Source organism: Drosophila hydei, unplaced genomic scaffold (genome assembly GCF_003285905.1).
Source record: "Drosophila hydei strain 15085-1641.00,03,60 unplaced genomic scaffold, DhydRS2 tig00000172-arrow-pilon, whole genome shotgun sequence".
NCBI lineage: Eukaryota > Metazoa > Arthropoda > Insecta > Diptera > Drosophilidae > Drosophila > Drosophila hydei.
The window spans coordinates 1,164,601-1,185,386 of NW_022045682.1; the positions used below are offsets into that span (position 1 = coordinate 1,164,601).

At 36.5% G+C, this 20,786-nt stretch overlaps 2 protein-coding genes across 2 annotated transcripts; one reads left to right on the top strand and one right to left on the bottom strand.

Moving 5' to 3' along the window:
• Positions 1 to 57: 57 nt before the first annotated feature.
• On the bottom strand, positions 58 to 1,831 carry LOC111599383 (26S proteasome non-ATPase regulatory subunit 14). The gene is made up of 3 exons (XM_023315020.2): positions 1,684 to 1,831; positions 845 to 1,616; positions 58 to 238 (listed from the first exon to the last, which is right to left on the bottom strand). Exons 2-3 carry the CDS (start codon positions 1,607 to 1,609, stop codon positions 77 to 79), a joined length of 927 nt encoding a protein of 308 aa, XP_023170788.1. The 5' UTR covers positions 1,610 to 1,616; positions 1,684 to 1,831; the 3' UTR covers positions 58 to 76.
• A 4,356-nt stretch (positions 1,832 to 6,187) lies between these two features.
• LOC111599310 lies at positions 6,188 to 18,414 on the top strand. The gene is made up of 8 exons (XM_030223377.1): positions 6,188 to 6,772; positions 13,086 to 13,465; positions 13,978 to 14,872; positions 15,264 to 15,362; positions 16,135 to 16,227; positions 17,529 to 17,728; positions 17,811 to 17,861; positions 18,375 to 18,414. The coding sequence occupies exons 1-8, from the start codon at positions 6,452 to 6,454 to the stop codon at positions 18,412 to 18,414; spliced, it is 2,079 nt and encodes a 692-aa protein (XP_030079237.1). The 5' UTR covers positions 6,188 to 6,451.
• Positions 18,415 to 20,786: the final 2,372 nt, after the last annotated feature.

Sequence of the window (20,786 nt, forward strand, 5' to 3'; positions counted from 1 at the left end):
TACTCGAGTTCTTAGTATGGGTATGATTTCTATTTGAGGGTTGTTTTTATGCTTTAGAACAGCAAATGCAATTTTTTTATTTAAAGACAATGGTGTCCAACATAGCTCCTAAGCACTGTACAATATTATTCTGCATAACCGTATCAACTTTCTCCTCCAAATGCCGTTTCGGGTCCTGTTTGCCCACATTCTTAATCGCCAGCTGTTCCGGCGTCATTTTCTCTTCGTCCTCGAGTGACTGGAAAAATGGAGAAATTCGAGAAAAATATGAGGAACGTGTTTGGTATAAGATCGGGCATATGTATATTTACTACTATACTATGGTCGTCATAATAATAGAAACAGTTTATAAAAATTAAAAAAGTTGTATACCTTTATGTTATGATATGGACAGATACTATATATGAGAAATAATTACATAAAATTTTTGATCATATATGAAAACCAAGTTAATTTTTAGTTCATTAAAAATAATCTATGGCTGACCTAAAAATTGACTTCTAAGATAATTTAACTAAGTCTATTAAAATTCCTAGCTTTGATTTTAAAATATGTAAGAACGCCTAGTCTCTCGAGCTACATAGCATGCAAACTATATGTAAAAATCAAAACAAAACAGGCTCAATTTTAGTGCATTGAAAAAAACTAGTTCAAAGGAACAATATTCAGAACTTTCGCGATTTTTAAAGGGCTGCAAAGAATATTTGTTGCTACCTCAAGAGTTGCCACCTGGCAAAAAAATATTAAATGGCAAAGCTGCCAACAAAATGTGGAGTTTGGAAAGAGTATACATAGTGCGTTATGTGAAAACCAAATTGTTTAAAAACGTTAATGTATTGCTCACCTTGTTATAGTTCTTGGCTAGATCAAGCATTTCAGCGACTGTATCTTCATTGATGGAACAGTGTTCATTGTAGTCGGCCAGTGTTAGTCCATCTTTCCAGGACTTTTTGTGCAAATTCAAGAGCATTTTCTGTTCAAGCTCATTTTTGCGATAGTTAATGCTGATGGAATAATAATGACGATTCAGGCCATGGATCAGTGCCTGCACCGATGGTTTCTGCAAATGACCTAAATTCGAGGTGGTTTGCCTGGGCTCCTGTCCGAGCACCAACATATTCGGATTGATTAGGCGGAAGGCATCGATAACCACTTTACCTTTGACCGACTGTATGGGATCAACGACAACAGCAACGGCGCGTTCGGATAGGGCTTCGAAGGATTGCTGCGTATTGATATCCACGCCGGATAACCAGCAGCCAAAGCCCGGATGCGAGTGATACCAGCCGACAACCATTTCGGGTCGACCAGTCTGCTTTAACATGTCCAACATTTTGGCTTGAAAGACGGGATCGACTGCTTCCACACTGACTCCTGTGCCTGTCTGTGGCATAGCAAACACATCGATAACCTGCACCGTGTAATCATCGACGAACTCGCCCAACATCAATCCCATCACCTCCATGGGCACACCAGCGCGACCGTGCTTGAGCATCTTCAAGAGCGCTAGAGATGATATGTACACCTGCTCCGCGGTGTCCACGACGGGCGCATCTGTTGGTGGTGCAGCTTGTGGCATAGCGCCTCCTAAACGTAGCAAACGATCCATGATTCAACTGTAAAATAAATTCATTAGCTGTGAGCAGGACGAAGTTAAGCTACTGTGTAAGTAGTCTCACTAACCTTGTGGGTATTTAAATAACGTGAACAATGTGAAGTTTATGTTTTTGAAGTAGAATTTTGCTGGCAGCAACAACAAACACAAAGCAGTTCTTGATTTTCCTTTTCGTTTTTTGACAGTCAGCGTCGGCAAAGTGCAAGTAATAGTTGACTTATCGATAACAGTGATGAGGGCAACGCTGTTCAAACAGCTGACTGAGTAGTGTGACCAGCTGCATTTATCGAATGCGATACCGATAGCGATAGCGATAGTTAAAAGAAATGGGGATAAATTTGAGTGAATTTTAAAAAAGTGTAATAAAAATTTAGTATACGTGTATATTTGTTTATAGATTAGCTGTTTGGCATGCTTGAATGTTTAAAAGAGGACACAACAAATGCAGCTTAAAACCATTGCAATGCGTTCCGCTTGGCTAAATGCTAACTATGGCGCCAACTTCTTCGGCTAGCCCATAAAAATGTAAATGCCATGTGAAACGCCTTAATAGAGTAAGTGAAAAAACAATTGTACTTTGGGTCAATTAATTAGCAATTGCCTTTCACCTAGTTTAACATTTTAAAATGCCATCCGTTGGGCTCGTCGCTCACTCGCTCGATTGCAACATTTTTACTATTTGCTACTCCATTTTCTGTCTCGCTCTACCTGTGGCAGCAACTGCCACCGTCGCAGCCGCAACGGCAGCTTTAAACTGTTTTTCCATCTTCAACAAAAGCATTTTCCACATTTTCAGTTGCATTTTGTCGTTGGCAACACGCGTTGCTCTTCGCTCAAAATTGAACTTTGGTTTTTTTTCTTTTTGATTGTTATTGTTTTTGTTTGTTTTTATTAACAATTTGTTTAATTAAGCACGGTACTTGGTTGGAAAATTGTTTGTGTAATATCGCCAAATCAGCGTTAAAACAGGTAAATAATATATATAAATTGCCAGACATGTTGAAATTATTTACATTTTTTCGCTGAGGCTGTCAATTTGCTCGATTGCCTCTTATCAGAAGCAACTACAAAAGTGTTGTTTTTTGATAAAGCTAGGCGGCGGAGTGAAAGAGAGCGAGAGACTGGCAGAGTTCTGCGAGAGAGAGAAAGGGAGAGAGAGAGAGTGAGCCGTGGGCTTGTAAATTTTTCTATTTATGTTTTCTTAATGTTTTGTTGCTTCATATTTTATTTATTTTTTTTTTTATTATTATTTGTATTATGTTTATTTTTAATTTTAATCTATTTCACCGCTGTTTTTGTTTTTTTTTTTGTTTTCTCTCTAATATTACATTTTTTAATAAACATTTTTCTATATTTCTTTTTATTGATTTCTATATTATTATTATTACCTTTTTTACTTGCCTTAAATTTACTTCGACCATTTTTTATTATAAAGCTTATTTTTTTCCTATATATATATATATATATATATATATATATATATATATATATATATATATATATATATATATATATATTAAATTTATTCACAGATATATGAAAAAAGGAAAAAAATAAGGTAATAATAATAATATAGATATAATAAAAAAAAAAATATATATATATATATATATATATATATATTTTTTTTTTTTTTTTAATTTTTCGCTCTTATCTAATTTTTTTTATTGGTCTTGGGGGTTTTTGATTTCACTATAATTTTATTTTTTCTTTTGGTTCTCTCGTATCTCTCATTTTTCTTGTTATGTGTTTACTTTTCGCTTAGTTTTCTTTTATATCAAATTTGTAAGTTTGATTTTCATCTGTTTTTTGTTTTTTGTGGGCGTTTTTTCTACAATTAACGCTGAGTGCGTGTTTTTTAAAGCTGACGCTTCGGTTCGCATATCCCAAACCTGACTTTTCGAAATTAAAGCACGAAGAAGAAAAACCCGCTATCTTCAAAGATTCAATCAAGATGCCAACACGTTGCACTCGATATCTAACAACGACCTTGTCGTCGAGTTCAAAGAAATGCGTTGCAAGCAATCAAATGCTATCGACATTAAAGCTGGTTGAAACATAATACAATTACAGTAGAGATTCGCTAATCTGAAAACATTTAATAAACAACTTTCATAGATACCTTTAGCTTGAAAATAGACAAAAATTACAAATTGAAAAGAAATCTACAGTAAAAAAATTTCGTTAATATCAAATAAGCGTGTTCGTCTAAGTCTGTCTCTACTGTACAAACAAAGACATGACAGCAAACCAATTGAAAACGCTAACTAAAATTTAAAAACCTAACAATTTGTCTGTAGAAAACAAAAAACAAGTGAAAACGTTGCAGGCGGGCATAACTGACTGCACAATACGCGTTCAATACGCTGCAAAGCAAGCTTAACTTATTTTAACAATATTTATATTAATAGAATAAAGACCTTGGATCTTTCTTTAAAAAACCTTTTACTTCTGAATGCACTGCTTGATAAAGACAGAGAGCTGGGACTCTAAAACTCTACACAGTTATTTTGGACCTGCCAAGGCTCGCTGAGACATAAATAAATATCTTAACAAAGTAATAATGCTTACACTCAAATAGGCTTAGATTCTAACTTAACATTTTTGCAGCTTTGAATTCAAGCAATTGTCTTAAACTAATATACTCTCTTCATTTTTTGAGCGAGCATACAAAACCAAGATAAAAACACGTTTGTTCAGCTGTGAAATTGACCTTTTATGGCCCTTGCTGCTGCTGCTGTTGTTGTTGTTGTTGTTGTCAGTCAGTCAGAAACAGATATAAGCGGAAATACTTAAACATAATCACTGGAGAAATGCTTTGTGTCGAACTGGAGCAACAACTAATAGATGAGGCTGCTAAGACTAAGTCCACTTAATAGAGATTTAAATGATATAGCTGCAGAAATTAGTTTTAAGTGTGTTTCAAGATATTTAGCGATTCTCAAAGAGCTTTTAAATTGGACATTTTCGCTTTGCTTAGCTTAGCTTTGTGTTCGATTTCTTTAACGCTTTATCATAATTATAGAGAGTATAGAGAGAGTATATTAGTTTTTGTGCAGTATTTGTCCATCGCTATCGTTGCTAGATTATCTATTATTTATTATATATTATCTGTTATCTATTATATTTTAATTATCATATATTATACATTATTCATTATCCATTATCTATTATCAATTACCTATTAGCTATTATCTCTTATCTATTATCTTTAATATATTTTTATTTTTTTTGTTATCTATTCTTTTTATTTAGTTTCTATTTATACTTTCTTTATATACTTACTTTTATACTTTCTTTTATCTATTCTTTATTTCCAAAAATGTTTATATTTTTCTATAACTTTAGTACTCGGGATTCGAACCCTGAACTTTATAATGAAGTTACATTCGATACACACAATTTTTTGTTGTATTTGTTGATTAAAAACCTTTTTTTTTACAGAATTGGAGTTTTATCTTCTTCTTGATACTGTCTCAAGCCGTATATCAAATATCTCGTGTCCATAGAATGTTGCAACAAATGTTGAGATATCGCAAAGCTCTTTTTAAGTGTATGACAAATGTTTCCCACACAGATCGCATTTCAATATGTTATAATTAACAAAGAAGAAACTCTAAAAGTGTAAAGAAAATTGGAACAGTTTTCGTTTTTAAAATGAACTTTGGGTTTTCACTCAAATTCGGGTTAAGTGAACGAAAATGAGTTGAAGAAATCAGTTTTCAAAGTATCTACATAAAACATTAAGTATAAATTAAGCATTTTTTAAATTTAAAGAAAAGTAGATAAGTAATTTTTCCAATTCAGTAGGCCCAATAGGCAGGGGCCAAAAATGCAAAAGGCAATTTGTACAGTGTCTGCAAATGTGTGTGCACAGCTGTTTTGACTAAGCCAAGCCGTTGGCCTTGAGCTTTGACGTAACTAGAACAAAGCTGCATAGCTGTATAGTTATATATATATATATATATATATATATATATATATATATACATGCATATATATATATATCTGTTTGGCTTAGCTTAGACAACTACCAGACAAGTAAAAAATAATGGGAATTTCATAATTTGCCGCCAAAAGCTGACTGCAACATGCAAGTGCATCTCCAATTTCACTTTCTATGCCGCATAGAGAGTGGAAGAGGGCGGGAGCTGGAGAGGTTTGCTTAGAGGGTTGCCAATTGGCTATATTTGCTCATTAATTTGTTTTCGAGCCATGGAAAGTTTTTAATTACGCGCGAGTGTTTAATATAATGAAGCATTTAAGATTGTTGCTCAAGTTTTTGAAAGTGCATCAGCAGCAGCGGCAGCGGCAGCAGCAATTGCATTAATTTGCATGGTTCATAATTTCACTTTTTGTTTTCCATTTGCAGCCACACAGAAGCAGTGTCCAGTGATGACGTCGTTGCTGCCTCCAGAAACGTCACCAATGGAGCCAAAGGAGCAGCCAACAGTGACAGTTGCAGCTGAAGGAGTCGTAAAGCCAGCAATAGCAACAGCGACAGTGGCAGCAGCTACACCAGCAACAACAACAAAAACAGCAACAACAACTGCAGCAGCTACAATAGTAGCAACAGCAAGCGTAGTAGCAGAAGTTGTTGCGCCAACAACAACAACAACAACAACAACAACAACAACAGTAGATGTAGTTACACCAAGAACTACGCCAAAAACAACGACAACAACAGCAACAGAAATAGATACACCAACAACAAGAAGAGCAAAAGCGCATGCAGTTACAACAACTCCTACTGCAATAACGGCACCCACACGCATACCGCAAGCGAGCAGCGCTGCTGCTGACGCCGTTGTTGTTCCATTTTTGCGTTCCGCTTCCATGCGCTTGCGCAGCACAAAAGGCGCAGGCGACGCTTCTGCTGCCTCTGCTGCTGCCGGCGTAAGCCACAGTACGCGCGCTCATCTCAACGGCAGCACAACAAGCGACGGGAGCAAAACGTTCTTCGGCGGAAAAATTGCAAAAATCGCGCATTATCGCAGCTGGAGCAATTTGGGACAACGTAAAACAGCAAAAGCGAAAGGCGCGACAGCCACTTCCCTTCTGGACGAAGCAGAGTTTCATGCACAATGCCTGGCCCTAACCGAGCAGCCAACTGAGCTGCAATTCCTCGCCGATATGGAAGCCAAGTCGCGTAATATGGTAAGTACTCTAATTCCTTTTCGTACATATCTATTTCTGTTGTGGGTGGCACACATTTGGTATCGATTATTTTCGTCACCCCGCCGCCCACCTGCATTTCCTGCTGCTTGACCTATGTAACGCAGAAAGTACAAAAACCTGGACACAACTTAAGGGAAAATGAAAAAAAAAACCCGCCCCCAACAATTGCGTACGTAACCAACGCCAAACGTCAAACGCTTTTCGTATACAATTTGTTGTTGTGCATTACGAAACGTGAGGACAACCCTGCTTATGTGGGTTGTGCGTGGCATGCTCAACAACCCTGCATTTGCATATTAAGTGCTTTAAAGCGGGTCGATGGGCATTGTTGAGACATTAATAATCTAAGCACTTCAACTGGACGCAATATGTGCCTTACTCTTATATATAGATATAGATTATTATTGTTCCTTATTAAAAATGTCCAAAGTGGTTGATTTTAATTGAATATATTTGTGATTACTTAATAAGATAGGGATTATACATATATAACAGCTTTCCCTTTAAGGAAATCTGAAGAGAACTTAACAAGTTTAAATAATATATATTGGTAATGAAATGTAATGGTAAGGATTGTAAAGAGGCAAAGGAATTGAAGGGAATCATTAAACCAAATTGTACTTTAAGTAGTTCAAACCTAAAATAGTTTATATTCGTTCCTATACGGTTCATATATGAGATATAGAAACAGATATAGACCATGTGACATGAACACCGTACTTTAGGCGCTTTTTTTTATAGTGTACTATAGATCTCGTATAGGATCGTATAGTATTTTATAATATTGTATAGTATATCATAGTATGCGTAGCATATTATACTACGACTCTAGCGTTTCATATAATCATATCATATATATTACTATTTAGAAATTGTATTTATAATGCAACCTAGATATAATACATTAATTAGCGCATTATTGATTCAATTACAATTACTTTGTGGCTAGTTAATTATGGTATATTTCTAAAGTGCTTAAATTAATAATCAATTGCCTTTACACACATATTTAATATGCCAACAATCTCATTAAAACTGTGCCTGACAGTTGAGCAGCCATTGCATTGTGTCAGTAGCTTTCTAAGTTTTTGTAGATTGGCAGTCTCGCTTGCTTGTTTGTAATTGTTTTTGTGTTTCGTTTAGTTCCCGTTTGCATAAACAATGTGAAACAAAAAGGAAAAGGCCGCTAAGCAGCTGTTTCAATTCCATTTCCGCTTAGTTTCATGCCCAAAATAAAAAAAACAGCTGAGCTAGGTGGCCCATAAGGAAATGCAAGTGCGCGGCGCAGCGCAGCGTTTGCAAATATTGACAGGAGCACACACACATAAAGACGAGCTCGTATAGTGCACATGTGTTTTCAACCACCTAACCACCAAGCACTCTCCCTTACTCACTCTCTCGCTCTCTTTTCACTTCGTCTCTTCTCGAAATCTCAGCTGCGCGCTTTGAGGGCTCGTTTTCTTTTCGTTTGTTGATGTTCTCGGCTTCAATTATTTTCTTTTTGTTTTTGGTTTTTCGGGCATCTTCTTTATTTGGGCTGACCCATGCGATTTGGGTTTCAGTTGATTTTTTATGCTCAACGCGAACGCGTGCAAAAGCAAAAGCTCGTCGCTCTTCCCTTTTCATTTCCATTTCGCGCTTTTCGCTTTGTTATTGTTCAATAGCAAACTTTTTCGGACTTTTCGTGTGAATGTCTTTAAGTATGTTGTATCTGTGTTTGCCGTTATGTTTATGTTTATTTTTATATACATATATGTTTATAGGTGTGCGTCGCTGTCTATTCTTGTAGTTGTAATTTAGCGACAGCAGCTGTTGGAAAGGTTTTCTTACCATTGTTAATAATAAATGAAAGGCGCGCTATTAAGAAATATGGCCATAAGTGCAGTTCGTTGGCCCTTTTGCATAAATTATCATTATTGATATTTGCTATTTTCGATGTATGCGCGTATGTGTTGAAGCAAACAAAAAATAATTTAATAATCTGAAAGGCATTTGAAGCAAACAAAAAACTTTGCCTTCAATTTGTGTCTTTGCATGAATAAAGGGAAATATTTAAAGTGCTTCGTAAGGAAAATGTGTGTACAGCGTAATAATATCAGGATATGCGTGCCAGGACATGCTTCTTACATGGATTTCAATATATTAAAATAAATTTAAGAAATTTTAAGAAAAATTTGATTTGAACAGAGGGATCTATAAAATGAAATAATATAAATAATATAAAAGGAAATAAACATTTTTATGTTGAGAATTTTTATTATTATTATTTTTTTTTTTTTTGTAGAAATTAAATTTTATTTATGTATTTTGAAGGAAACCTGTAAGATTTGTAGTCAGTTTTTAATTTTATAACTGTTAATTTATGATCAATAACTCTTTAATCAGCATCTAAAATTTAAAGCTTTTCATTATTGATAAAAACTTTGACATTTTGATTATAAAGTGCTTAATTTATAATTTTTATAAAATTTTCAATTCTTACAAGCTAATTTCAATCATCATATAAATTGATGCTTTTATCATATTTCATTATATATACTCTTCCTTGAGATCCTAAATACACCTGCTTATGTCATAATGTTCCTCAAATACTTTGACACTTTCTCCGACGACCCTGAAGGCTTTGCCAAAAAAAATAAAAAAAAAATGAAGCCATCCATTAAAGTGCCGCAAAATTGAATATATATATACATATTGCTATAGATATACAACATACATAACATATATTCATATATATGTAGCTACAGCGATGTCTTGGCAGTTAGCCAAGTGGGTTATTTTGACCATTGTGGCAATTGCAGCGACACAAATGCTGAAATATTTCGCACACCTGCCTGAGCCTCAGCCCAACGAGCAGCACTCAAATCAAAAGCATCGATTTTTCTAAAAAAGAAGAAAGAGATAGAGAAAGAGAATGGGAAAAATGATATGCAGGCCATATACGACCAGGTTGAATTGTCGGGACGTGACTGTAGTGGACCTTTAATTGAATAGTAAGACGAGTTTGCAGAGGGGGGGAATGTCGGTTATGAAGTGCGTAAGCGTAACATTTGGGACTTTTTTTTATAACATAACAACATTAGCCCAGTTAACGAACGGGCTGCTACACTGGCAGAAAACAGGGAGACAGGGTACAGGGTACATCATATATTATAATAATTAATAGTTTACAAATTTCAATTTTAGAAATACTCAATAAATTTTTACAAATCTGTACTGGAAATTGAATTCAGTTATAAAGCTATTGATTTAATTCTATATCCTGTTGTATTTGTGCCTACATATACATATCCTCTTTAATATATCTATAACTTCATCTATCACTTTCTTTCTCTATTTATTTATTTATATAGTGCTTTTGTGTTTTCTGTATTTCTCCAGTGCTCTATCTGTATCTGCATCTATATTTTCTGTCTATCTATGTCTTTGTATTAGTAACTGTACCGTTATGAATATTGCTTTGTATCTGTCTGTTTACGGCTGTATCTTTATCTATATCTGGCCCTCAATATTTCTATATATATTTCTGTATCTGTATTAGTATATGTCTGTATGTAACTGTATCTATATTTTTTGTATCTGTATCTTTATCTATCTCTTTATATATCTAAATCTTTAGCTGTATCTGTATCCGCAGCTTCATCTGTGTCTCTCTCAGTATCTACATCTCAGTGTGTATCTGCATCCGTTATCCTATCTGTATCTGTATCTTTATCTACATATGCATGCATCTACATTGCTATCTGAAGCTACGCAGAATTTAAGCTGACCTCTGCCGCCGCATTTGTATCTTTTGGTCAATGGCAATCTCAATGCAGTTTAATCAGCATTTTTTCTCGCTGTGTGCTGCCAGCTACTCACACCTCTGGGCTGCTTTTTTTTCTCGTGTATCTTGTCTTTTTATGCGTTATTAAAGCAGCTGTGTGCTGTTAGCTCGTGCGTAAAACTCATTGCGAGAATCTTTTGTGGAAGTGCCACAGAAGCATTTCCCAGTAGTGGAACAATTAAAATAGGGCAAGAAACTCATTAATGATGATTATGAAATATGCATGAGGTACGTGTTGTGTGCGCTGTACCTCCCTTTCTAACTTTGTCTAACCCGATTTGCAAGCCACTTTCTAGTGGTTGCAGTTGCAGTTGGCCATTATCGCTGACAATCGCTGAAAAAGCCCAATGACAAGTTGGCCCAGTGTCTGTCTCAGCAGCTGGCGAAGGCGACACTCAATTCTAAATCACATTTCAATTCACTATTTGGGCCAGTCACAAACTGCCAAGTGAAGCGTTTTTATTTCCTTCTCTCTCCCTCTTTCACCTTCTGTCTCCTTCTATTGCCTCTTTAAAGCTGGCTCTGGAAACAGAAAAACTTTTTATTTTCTGCATTACATCATCGTAGTTTGCATGCACGTAATATGATTAACTTAAGCTGACTTACGCTTGAAAGCAGCTTTGTTGTAATAAATCACAGGTACCTCAGACATTTGTCATGTACCTTTTTGGTACATTGCCCTGCCAAGTGAAATCTAAGAGTATCGTTTGAATGCGCCTAATTAAAACTGATTGCTACGATGTAGGAATATGTACCTAGCTAATTAAAATGTACCTATTCTTGGTACAGTTCTCTATTAACTGAAGTCATTAAATATCATTTGTATCATTTATAAATTGTAAATTTTGACATTTATTAAGATGTACCTAATTATTTAGAGCTACATATTTTGTGGTACATTGTTTTAGCCATTAGGATCAAAGAGATTAACTTAATAATAGGCATCCAAAAGGGCTTTTTGAATGTACCTCATTTTGGTATATTGCTTGTTATCCTTTTGGTAGAAACTTTATGAAAGCTTGCAAAGACTTGTACATTGATCACGCTCATGGATAATTTAAGACATAAAATATATTTTTTATGTGCATAAAGCATATTAAACTTTTGAAATGTACCTTTTTTAAGGGACATACTCAAATGGCGTGATTGTGCTAAATAGAGGAACTGTTCTATGCACTACCTAAGTCATTTTAAATGAACCTAAGCCATCCCATATGTACCTAACACATTTTATATGTACCTAACTCATTTTAAATGTACCTAAGCCATCCCATATGTACCTAACCCATTTCATATGTACCCAATTCATTTTAAATGTGTACCTAACCCATTTCATATGTACCCAATTCATTTTAAATGAGTACCTAACACATTTTATATGTACCTAAGTCATTTTAGATGTACCTAAGCCATCCCATGTGTAATTAACCCATATGTACCTAAGTCATTTTAAATGTACCTAAGCCATCCCATATGTACCTATCCCATATCATATGTACCTAATTCATTTTAAATGTACCTAAGCCATCCCATATGTGCCCAAACCATTTCATATGTACCCAATTCATTTTAAATGTGTACCTAACACATTTCATATGTACCTAAGTCATTTTAAATATACCTAAGCCATCCCATATGTACCTATCCCATATCATATGTACCTAATTCATTTTAAATGTACCTAAGCCATCCCATATGTACCCAAACCATTTCATATGTACCCAATTCATTTTAAATGTGTACCTTACACATTTCATATGTACCTAAGTCGTTTTAAATGTACCTAAGCCATCCCAGATGTACCCAAACCATTTCATATGTACCTAAGTCATTTAATGTGTACCTTTGATGACACATTTTGTATGGATTGAACTCAGTGCACATAATTTGTACTTGTAATTGCATATAATTTGTACCATTATCTCAGGCTGCTTCCATAGAGCCAAAGTAAAGTTTTGCCATTTCCCCAAACCAAACCACAATGGCCTAGAAGAAGGAAACGGAACAGTGGGAAATTGTTTTAGCTTTATATATATATATATGTGCATAGAGTCTATATATAATCAAGTCAAGACGCCACTCTATCGCGCGAATAGGCAGCTAATTGACCACAAAAATGTTGCAGGGTAGCGGCTGATGTCTCTGTTTTAGTTTTTGTTGTTTCGGAATGGAAGGAATGCCACAATGAAAGTAAGCGAAAAAGCGACGGGTGTTTAAAGTGTTTTGTATAATGTACAACAGCAAATTGGTTTTGGGGCGTTACGGTAACTCTAGCTCTAGCTGCAGCTCCATGGCTGCCTCGCGGCCAGCTTCACGCGATCTTTTTTACGCGCTTTTTCGCGAACTATGCACGAGTGAGCATTCAATTGAGAGATTTGGCTTGGAACAACCGCAGCGAGCGATTAGCAAAAGCAGCGAAAGCAAAATTAAGCAGTTTGTAACTTCCACAACTATTTCCATTTGCAGTCTTTAAAGCTGAACGGCGGCAGTGCTGAGACAGCAGGCAACGCAGCGGTCACGTCCACGTCAACGTCCACGCCAAAGACGCCGCAAACGCCGCTCAACGGAGCTCCGTCAGCCAATCACAATCATTGCAGCCGCTCGGCCAAGAGCCTCAACAGAAAATACGACACATTGCCAGCAACTGCAACTGCAACTGCAACTGGATCGGCGTCAACTGGAAAGCTCTCCACAGTTCACGAGACCAAGATCTCGCCAAAGACTCCGCCAGTGACACCGGATTCGCCTAGCACCTATCTGGATGATGATCTAGACTCGATGTATTCGTTTGCGACCACCACATCGGGTCGCTCGACCATGTCCTGCGAGCATCCCTATGTGGCCAGGTGAGACATGGCATAAGCTGGCAATAATTTATAAGGAAAATAAAAATGGGAAAATTATTTGATCTAATTTTGGGTAATTTTGAGAATTAGGTTACTAACAATAGATAAATAGAGAGATATAGAAACGATAAGTATATAGCACAGAAGTACATAATACTTTGGGAAATTTTGAAGGGAAATTACATTAAATGCGGGTAGAATTTTAGGAAACTCGGAGTTAAAATATTCCTTAATAATGGCTAGCTTTGAGCTCTAACTTATTAAAATATAACCTAACCTATTAAAATATAAACCTATACCTAAAATACAGGTAAATAAAGTGAAGTAAAATAAATGGGAATTTTTTATGATATAGTAAAATTTGAATATGGGTAAATTATTGCAGAGATGTCCTAGAATATTGGGAATTCTCAAAATATTGGGAATTTATTTTTAGAGGAGCAAGAACAAACTTATAAATATTGCCTGTTTCAATATGCGAATTTAGTCATAATTTCCCTTTTACTTTGTAGAAATGGCACCACGTTCAGTGGACGCAAAATGAAGTACGTGGTGCACTGTTCGAACTATGCGGGCCAAGTGGGCGCTGATTACCTGACGCCCACGCAGCGAGCGCAGCGTCAGATACGCCGGCTCAAGGAGCTGTTGAGCATAGCACGCCAGGATCTGGAGGCGAAGGATACGGAAATCCTGCGCTTGACGCGCGAGGTGGTAGAGCTGCGCCTCTTCAAGGCATCGCTCAGTTCGCCCGAGGAGCGTTCCGCCTCCTCGGATGCGGTAACTGTGCGCGAAGCCGAGCTGAAGACATCTCAGGACGTCTCGCCCATTGTGGACATGGTGGATGAGGCCAAGTGCAGTCCACGTCATCTGGCGCGCCAGCATCAGCAGTTGCAAGCGATGCAAATGTCCGCTGAGATGCAGAGCTCGTATGCTGATTCGGGGCACTTCGAGGATCTGACCATGTCGTCAGTGCACTCGAAGGATTCGCAAACGCAGTGCGATACGCCCGATGAGACGGCGGCCGAGGCGGAGGCGGAAGCGGCGGCAGAGGCGGAGGCAGCGGCCAGCCACTTGGAGAACTATGAACTGCAGCGGCAGGAGCTGATACGCATGTACGAGCACCGCATCGAGGAGCTGATACGCACCCAGGACGGTGCCACGAGCGACCTGAAGCGCTCACACAACGACAAGGTCGAGGCGCTGCTGCAGAAGCTGGCCGAATGCAACACGCGGTACTCGGACATTGTCCCGGACTACGAGCATGCCAAGCAGCGCATCCGCGAGCTGGAGAAGCAGCTCGAGGATCTGCAGCGCAAGCTGATCGAGCACGAGGAGAAGCAGAACAAAATGTATCTGCACATGTATCAGCAGGGACAGGAGGCGGAGCGCATTTCGCGCGCCGATCAGGTACAGTAAATATAGGGAAATACTGAAATGAAGTTCAGTAGCATATAGGGAAATGTTGTAAATGTGAGGAGTATGACAAAGTTCCTCAGCTACATTCAAATATAGGGAAATTTTAAAGCAATGTTGGAGTAAAGGGAATTTTGAAAGATATTTTAAATATATGGAAATTTTGAATTGTGGTAAATATAGGGAATTTGCAAGATGTCAATTAGAATATGGGGAAATTTAAGTTTTTGTGAATTAATATAAGAAATATTGGGCAACATTTTAATTTCCCCACAAGTTAGTAGTGAAATATGCGGAAATTTTGGTATCAAACAATTTTATGTGAACGTTAGTCAATAGCAATTTAAATGGCGATATTCTAATGTTCCATTCCACTGTTTTGCAGGCGATGGATCTGGCACAGCGGCAGCCCGATAGCAAGGTGTCGATTAACGAGCTGCTGCACCAGCTGCAGAGCACGCAGGATGAGCTGGAGAATATACGCGTAAGATTCTTCAATATATTTTTAATATTATTTTCGGTTTTGTTTTGTGTGTTGCATTTTGTTGCATCGTGAACTGAGCGACTCATACAACATATGCCACATTCAACATACAACAACAACAACAAGAACAACAACAACAAGAACAACAACACACATTCAACAAACAGCTTCAAACACACAACATTTGAAAAACATTTGAGGACGCGTTCCATTTCAATTTGGCGCTTTGCCTGGCTGGAAAAGCTGCATTTAATTGAGATGCGCGTCGACATTTCCTGAATTAATCTAGTTAATTAAAGGACATTTTAGTTTAAGTAACATAATTATTGAATTAATTACATCTTTCTTGCAATATTCAAGTCGAAACATTAAATGAGCAACATTTGTTTTTGTTTCAATCACAGCAATGTTTTTGTGTTTCTTTGATTTGTTGCGCTTGTTTCATCTAATTCCATTCCGTTCCGTTGCGTGTTCAAGTAGAGCGAGAAAGTACAGTCACAACGTAGAGGAAAAGTGCATGAAGTACAGTTGCCGCAAAAAGTCTTTAGTTTCGAATTTTACTTTTATTTCCTATGCATGTTTACAGTTATATCTTCTCTCTCTCTCTCTATGTCTCTATCTCTTTATACATATAACGTTAATCTCTGAAAAATGTTAAAAATATTTAATTTAACTCTCTATATCTATCTATATATTGTCGTATAATCAAAACAAAAATTGAAATCGAAATCGAAATCAAATTCGAAAAACGAAATCGAAACTATTTTTGTAGGCATCAGAGTGTAGAATGAGGGAATGCGGCAGTAATCATGCTCTCCTTACGGCAAAGGAGGCCATTTCATTGTGGGTACTTGGCGCGCGTAAGGTTTGTAATATTCCTAAACAAAACAACAACAACAACAAATAATATCCTTTCCCTAACAATTTGTACCCGAAAACCCAATTAGTTTCTTTAATTTATTTGCAAAAATTAAAAAAAAAACAAATCTTTTATTTTATTTTCATTTTCATCCTCATTTTCTGATCATTGGCTAATGGAACATATTTTGGCTATTCATGTTAAACCTAACCTCATTCACATTTGCGACATTTCATCATGTGTGGTAGAAGGTAATGGAATGCGTGGAATGAAACACGCAATGCAGCTGCGTCAACTTGTTTCCACTGCAAACATTGTAGAATGACTTCTACTTCTATTCAGCTTTTGTTTCCACTTAACCTAAGCAGCTTAGCACATTTCCACTGGAACAGCTGAATTCAGCATGTTCCCACTTTTCGGCTGCAGTTCAGCTTGTTTTCTATTCTGCTGTTAAGGCCCAATTCAGTTTGTTTCCATTGCAATTAAGAGTGTGCACTTGTTTCCACTGGACACTTTTCATTCAGCTTGTTTCCACTGGAACTGTGGAGCTCTGTAATTTGTTATTGTTGCACTAACTTCAAAGAACTTTAGTGGTAACTAGAGGTATGTTCTCTTCATATGTATATATATAATCTATAATAGTTATATGTATATGCGAGGGTGGTCTATAAATTGATACATTATATATTAAAATATAATAATAAATTAGTTAAAAAGGAAGAAAGCAAAAGTCAATAAAAATGTAACGAAAAAACTCAGCTACAAATTATTAAAATTAAAATCAAAATGAAATAAACTTTTCTTATCATTAGTACTCTTTCTGACTACCCTCGTTTATATATATTTATAATATAATTTAGCATAGTAAAAAAGCTAGTTGTTGGCTATTTCGTTGCTCTTGAGCAACTTTTACTGAAGTATAGCTATAAAATAAAAAACCCAGAGATATATCCATTATTTAACATATTTAGCATGTATTTCTCATATAAACTATATTTCCCATAGACAAATTCTATATACATTTCCCACCCGACCCAGATTCCTGCGTCAAATATATTCAATGTTAAATGTTCATATATCATATCATATATACATATATACATATATATATATCTATATACAGCACCGATGAATCAACTTTATGTAAATATTATAAACAATTATTTTGTTTTCAAACCTAACCTCACTTTTGATATATGTTTGCCTAAGCTATTATATGTTTACTAATACAGAACGTTTCTTATCGCACTCTCTCTCTCTCTATCTCTCTCTCGCACACACACCGACTAACTCAATACTCTATATAGACGATCTATCGGCGTCTGTTGGAGGCGCAAAAGAATCGCACCCACGTCGATCCGGAGGTAACGCTGCAATTCCTGAAAAGCGCCATTTTCTATTTTCTAACGGACAAGGAAAACTCGCAGGGCCATCTCCAGGCAATTGAGAGCATTTTGGAATTTACCAAGGAGGAGAAATTGAAGATAAATCAAGCGCGATCGCCAAAGTAAATGGTCTTATATGTCTAGATATATACATATATATCTAATTTAATTTAAATTTGTTTTAATTCTTATTTTTTTTTGTAGAATTCGCAAAATAATGTTTCATTTTTTTAGTGCAGCTAAATTCATTGTTTTGTGTGTTGTTCAGTTCGCGAATTTATTTTCAATTTTATTTTGTCATGTAAAATAATTTTGATAAATTAAAGACGTACCGTTATATGTCGGCGGCCACATCGAAAAATATTGTAAAAAAAGAAGAAAACTTAAGCAAAATTTTCCCAAGCGCTTTTTATTATTATTATGTACAATTCGTTTTTAAGCATATGATACGAGTACGTCCTATAGCAAATGCTCAGTGCATTACAGAAATAATATTTTAAATATAATATTTTAATGAAAAAAACTAAATCGATTCTAGTAGGCCTGATTTGCCAGTTGAAATTGGGCATATAAGCAGAGTCAAATATAGTTTTGATCGTGTTTCAGTGAAATTTTATTAATAAATAAATGCTAAATTAGTTACAACTATGTTTTTCCTTTTAAAACTAAATATTTAATGGGATAATAAAACTTATATTTGCCATAAGCGAACGTTTTAAAAAGCCCGCCATAACTACATGTCGATATATTATCGATATTTCGTAACAGACTGCTTGGCTCTTCTTTGCGTCAAAAGACGCGCTTTTGAACTCAGTGCTTAAGTATCGGTAACTTCTGAGAGGCTTAACGAAATATAATTTAATAAATACCAAAACATAAATGCATTTGTCTATTTTAAGATCTAAGTTATTTCATTATGATTCACATTGATTAGTGCTATGTTGTCAGTAAACGAATAAGCAAAATATCGAATGGGCTCCACCATCTCTAAATGTATAGCAACACTAAGTACGGCGCCCCGTGCCCGCACTGCTAGCACTCTTCCATACACACAACTGGCCACATGTTCCTAAGAGCCAAACACTAGGGCTGCATCACTGGCAACAAAATTGTACCAACATAGAGATGCTCTATCGATATATCGATAATTATTTGGGGTTTTCACTCATTCTTTTCTGATTCAACAAACCGAGCGGACGCGTGGCGTGGTCTGTTTTGTATGTATTTAATAAATAAAAAAACAAATTAAACGTTTTTGTTGCAATACGACGCGTACGACGTGTACACACAAAAAGTAACCACAAAAGTAATTTAAATACAACTTACGCATACAAAAGACAGTAGTGCCGGCGCAACCACAGCAGCGCGTTTGTTTATAAAAAAAATTTAAAAAAAAACAAAAATAATTTATTAAAATTGAAAGTGTTACAAAGTGAGTTAAATAAAAATTTTGAAAAATTAAATATCTCATAGTGAATATTTTACAACTAATTAAAGAAAACAGGCAAAGTGACCACACGCACATACATACATAAACACCGCTATTATTGGGTGCGTGTGTGTCTAAGTGCGCAGGCACTTGATACCTACTACACAAAACAAGCATGAAAAGAATTACTACACACGCACACACATACAATTGTTTGTAGCTGTAGTTGTAAGAAAGTGCGTCAGGCGCGTTGCTGCATCCAATTGCAGCGCGTAAATAAACCGGGCAAATCGCGTGCACATTTTATTACACGCTCCTGCTGCTGCTGTAAAAGTTCTAAAATTTTCGTGTGCTTCACAGGAATTTCCCCTGCCACTGGCACCAACAGCGACGCCGACTGCGAAGCGTTTAAGGTATAAATAAAACAAAGTTGCCCAATTCTTTCTCTTACTTTTTTGTTTTAGTTAATTTTTATTGCTAATCTCTTTTCGAGTGCGTTTATTGGCTTTTATATAGTCTTGAACTTGATTCTGATTGGAGGTCGCTCAATTAAACCGGTTCGCGGCTGCTCTCTTCTCCCCCTCTATGCAGCCATATGCTCATCTCTAATTCAGGCGGTTGCAATTCCACTTTTTGTTGGCTTTTCGCCTAAGTTTGTGTGTGTCTGTGTGCGTGTGTTTGTGAGTGTTTTGCTTGACGCAGGTTTTTCTTTTATCTGCTCTGCACCCATTTGCAGTCGCTTTTATCGTCGTTTGGGGGACATTGCAAATGTGTTTGTTTGCTTTTTTCTTCTCCATTTTGCCTTTTATCAACTCAACCAACTGGCCAGCGCACAGTGGCACCAAATGCATTAAGGCCGCTTTTTGTGCTGTAATTAATGTTAAGTGCTCATCCCTCATCGCTAGGCCACCTGAGCGAGCCGTATTAAAGGAGTGGCGCGGGTTGGCATTGTGGGAGCCCTTGCAAGTTCTGGAAGTGCTGATTGCATTGCGAATTATTGCAGCTACACTCAGAAAAATACTGAGAAGCAAAGAAAACTCAGGTTAAAAACCTATTAAAATATGATTGCCAACATATTGAAGTCTGCTGCATATTAAAAGTAAATTTCGCATATATTGTAAATTTCCCAATAAGTTTAATTGGATATAGAATTTACCAAAAATAAGTGAACCTGGTTGCCAATTAGAAAGTTATATAAGATTTAGATTACGCCCACATTTAATAGAAATTTACAAATAATTCCTAATATCAATAATAACTGTTAGGCAGAAATTTTGCTAGTGTATGGAAATTTTTTGAATATACCTAGCAAGTTAGTCCGAAGTACTTAATTGCCTGCCTCACCAGATTGCCACTCTGCCTGTTTCTCCAGTTGCTGTTGCTGCTGCTGCTGCTTGCTAATGCTGTTTTCTGACCAAATGAAGCTATAAAGTGGGCCATGGCGCACTGACCACAAGCAGATAACTAGCCACATTTAATGTGCCCCGATCGTTGTTGCAATGTCCAAAGTTGTACAAGAGAAAGCTATCAAAAGCGCGAAAATTCCCCCCAGAGTCAGGCACTAAAACTACATACACATGCACAGAGAGAGACTAGTACATGGCACCTGCAATAACAGTAACTGCTACAGCAGCACAGAGTGAGCAGATGTGAGCAACTGGATGCTCTCTAAATTTCCCCACAGTCCAACTGTAGCAGCTTTTTCAATACTGTTTCGAAACTGACATTTGGTACTTTTCACATAAAAAGGA

What these genes read in the sequence shown, in the direction of transcription:
- LOC111599383 (XM_023315020.2), bottom strand. Translation starts at nt 1,609, where the DNA reads ATGGATCGTTTGCTACGTTTAGGAGGCGCTATGCCACAAGCTGCACCA. An exon ending in TAGCCAAGAACTATAACAAG is followed by an intron (nt 239 to 844) that starts GTGAGCAATACA and finishes CCATTTTTCCAG; the next exon opens with TCACTCGAGGACGAAGAGAA.
- LOC111599310 (XM_030223377.1), top strand. Translation starts at nt 6,452, where the DNA reads ATGCGCTTGCGCAGCACAAAAGGCGCAGGCGACGCTTCTGCTGCCTCT. An exon ending in GAGCATCCCTATGTGGCCAG is followed by an intron (nt 13,466 to 13,977) that starts GTGAGACATGGC and finishes TTTACTTTGTAG; the next exon opens with AAATGGCACCACGTTCAGTG. An exon ending in GCAGCTAAATTCATTGTTTT is followed by an intron (nt 17,862 to 18,374) that starts GTGTGTTGTTCA and finishes ATTTCGTAACAG; the next exon opens with ACTGCTTGGCTCTTCTTTGC.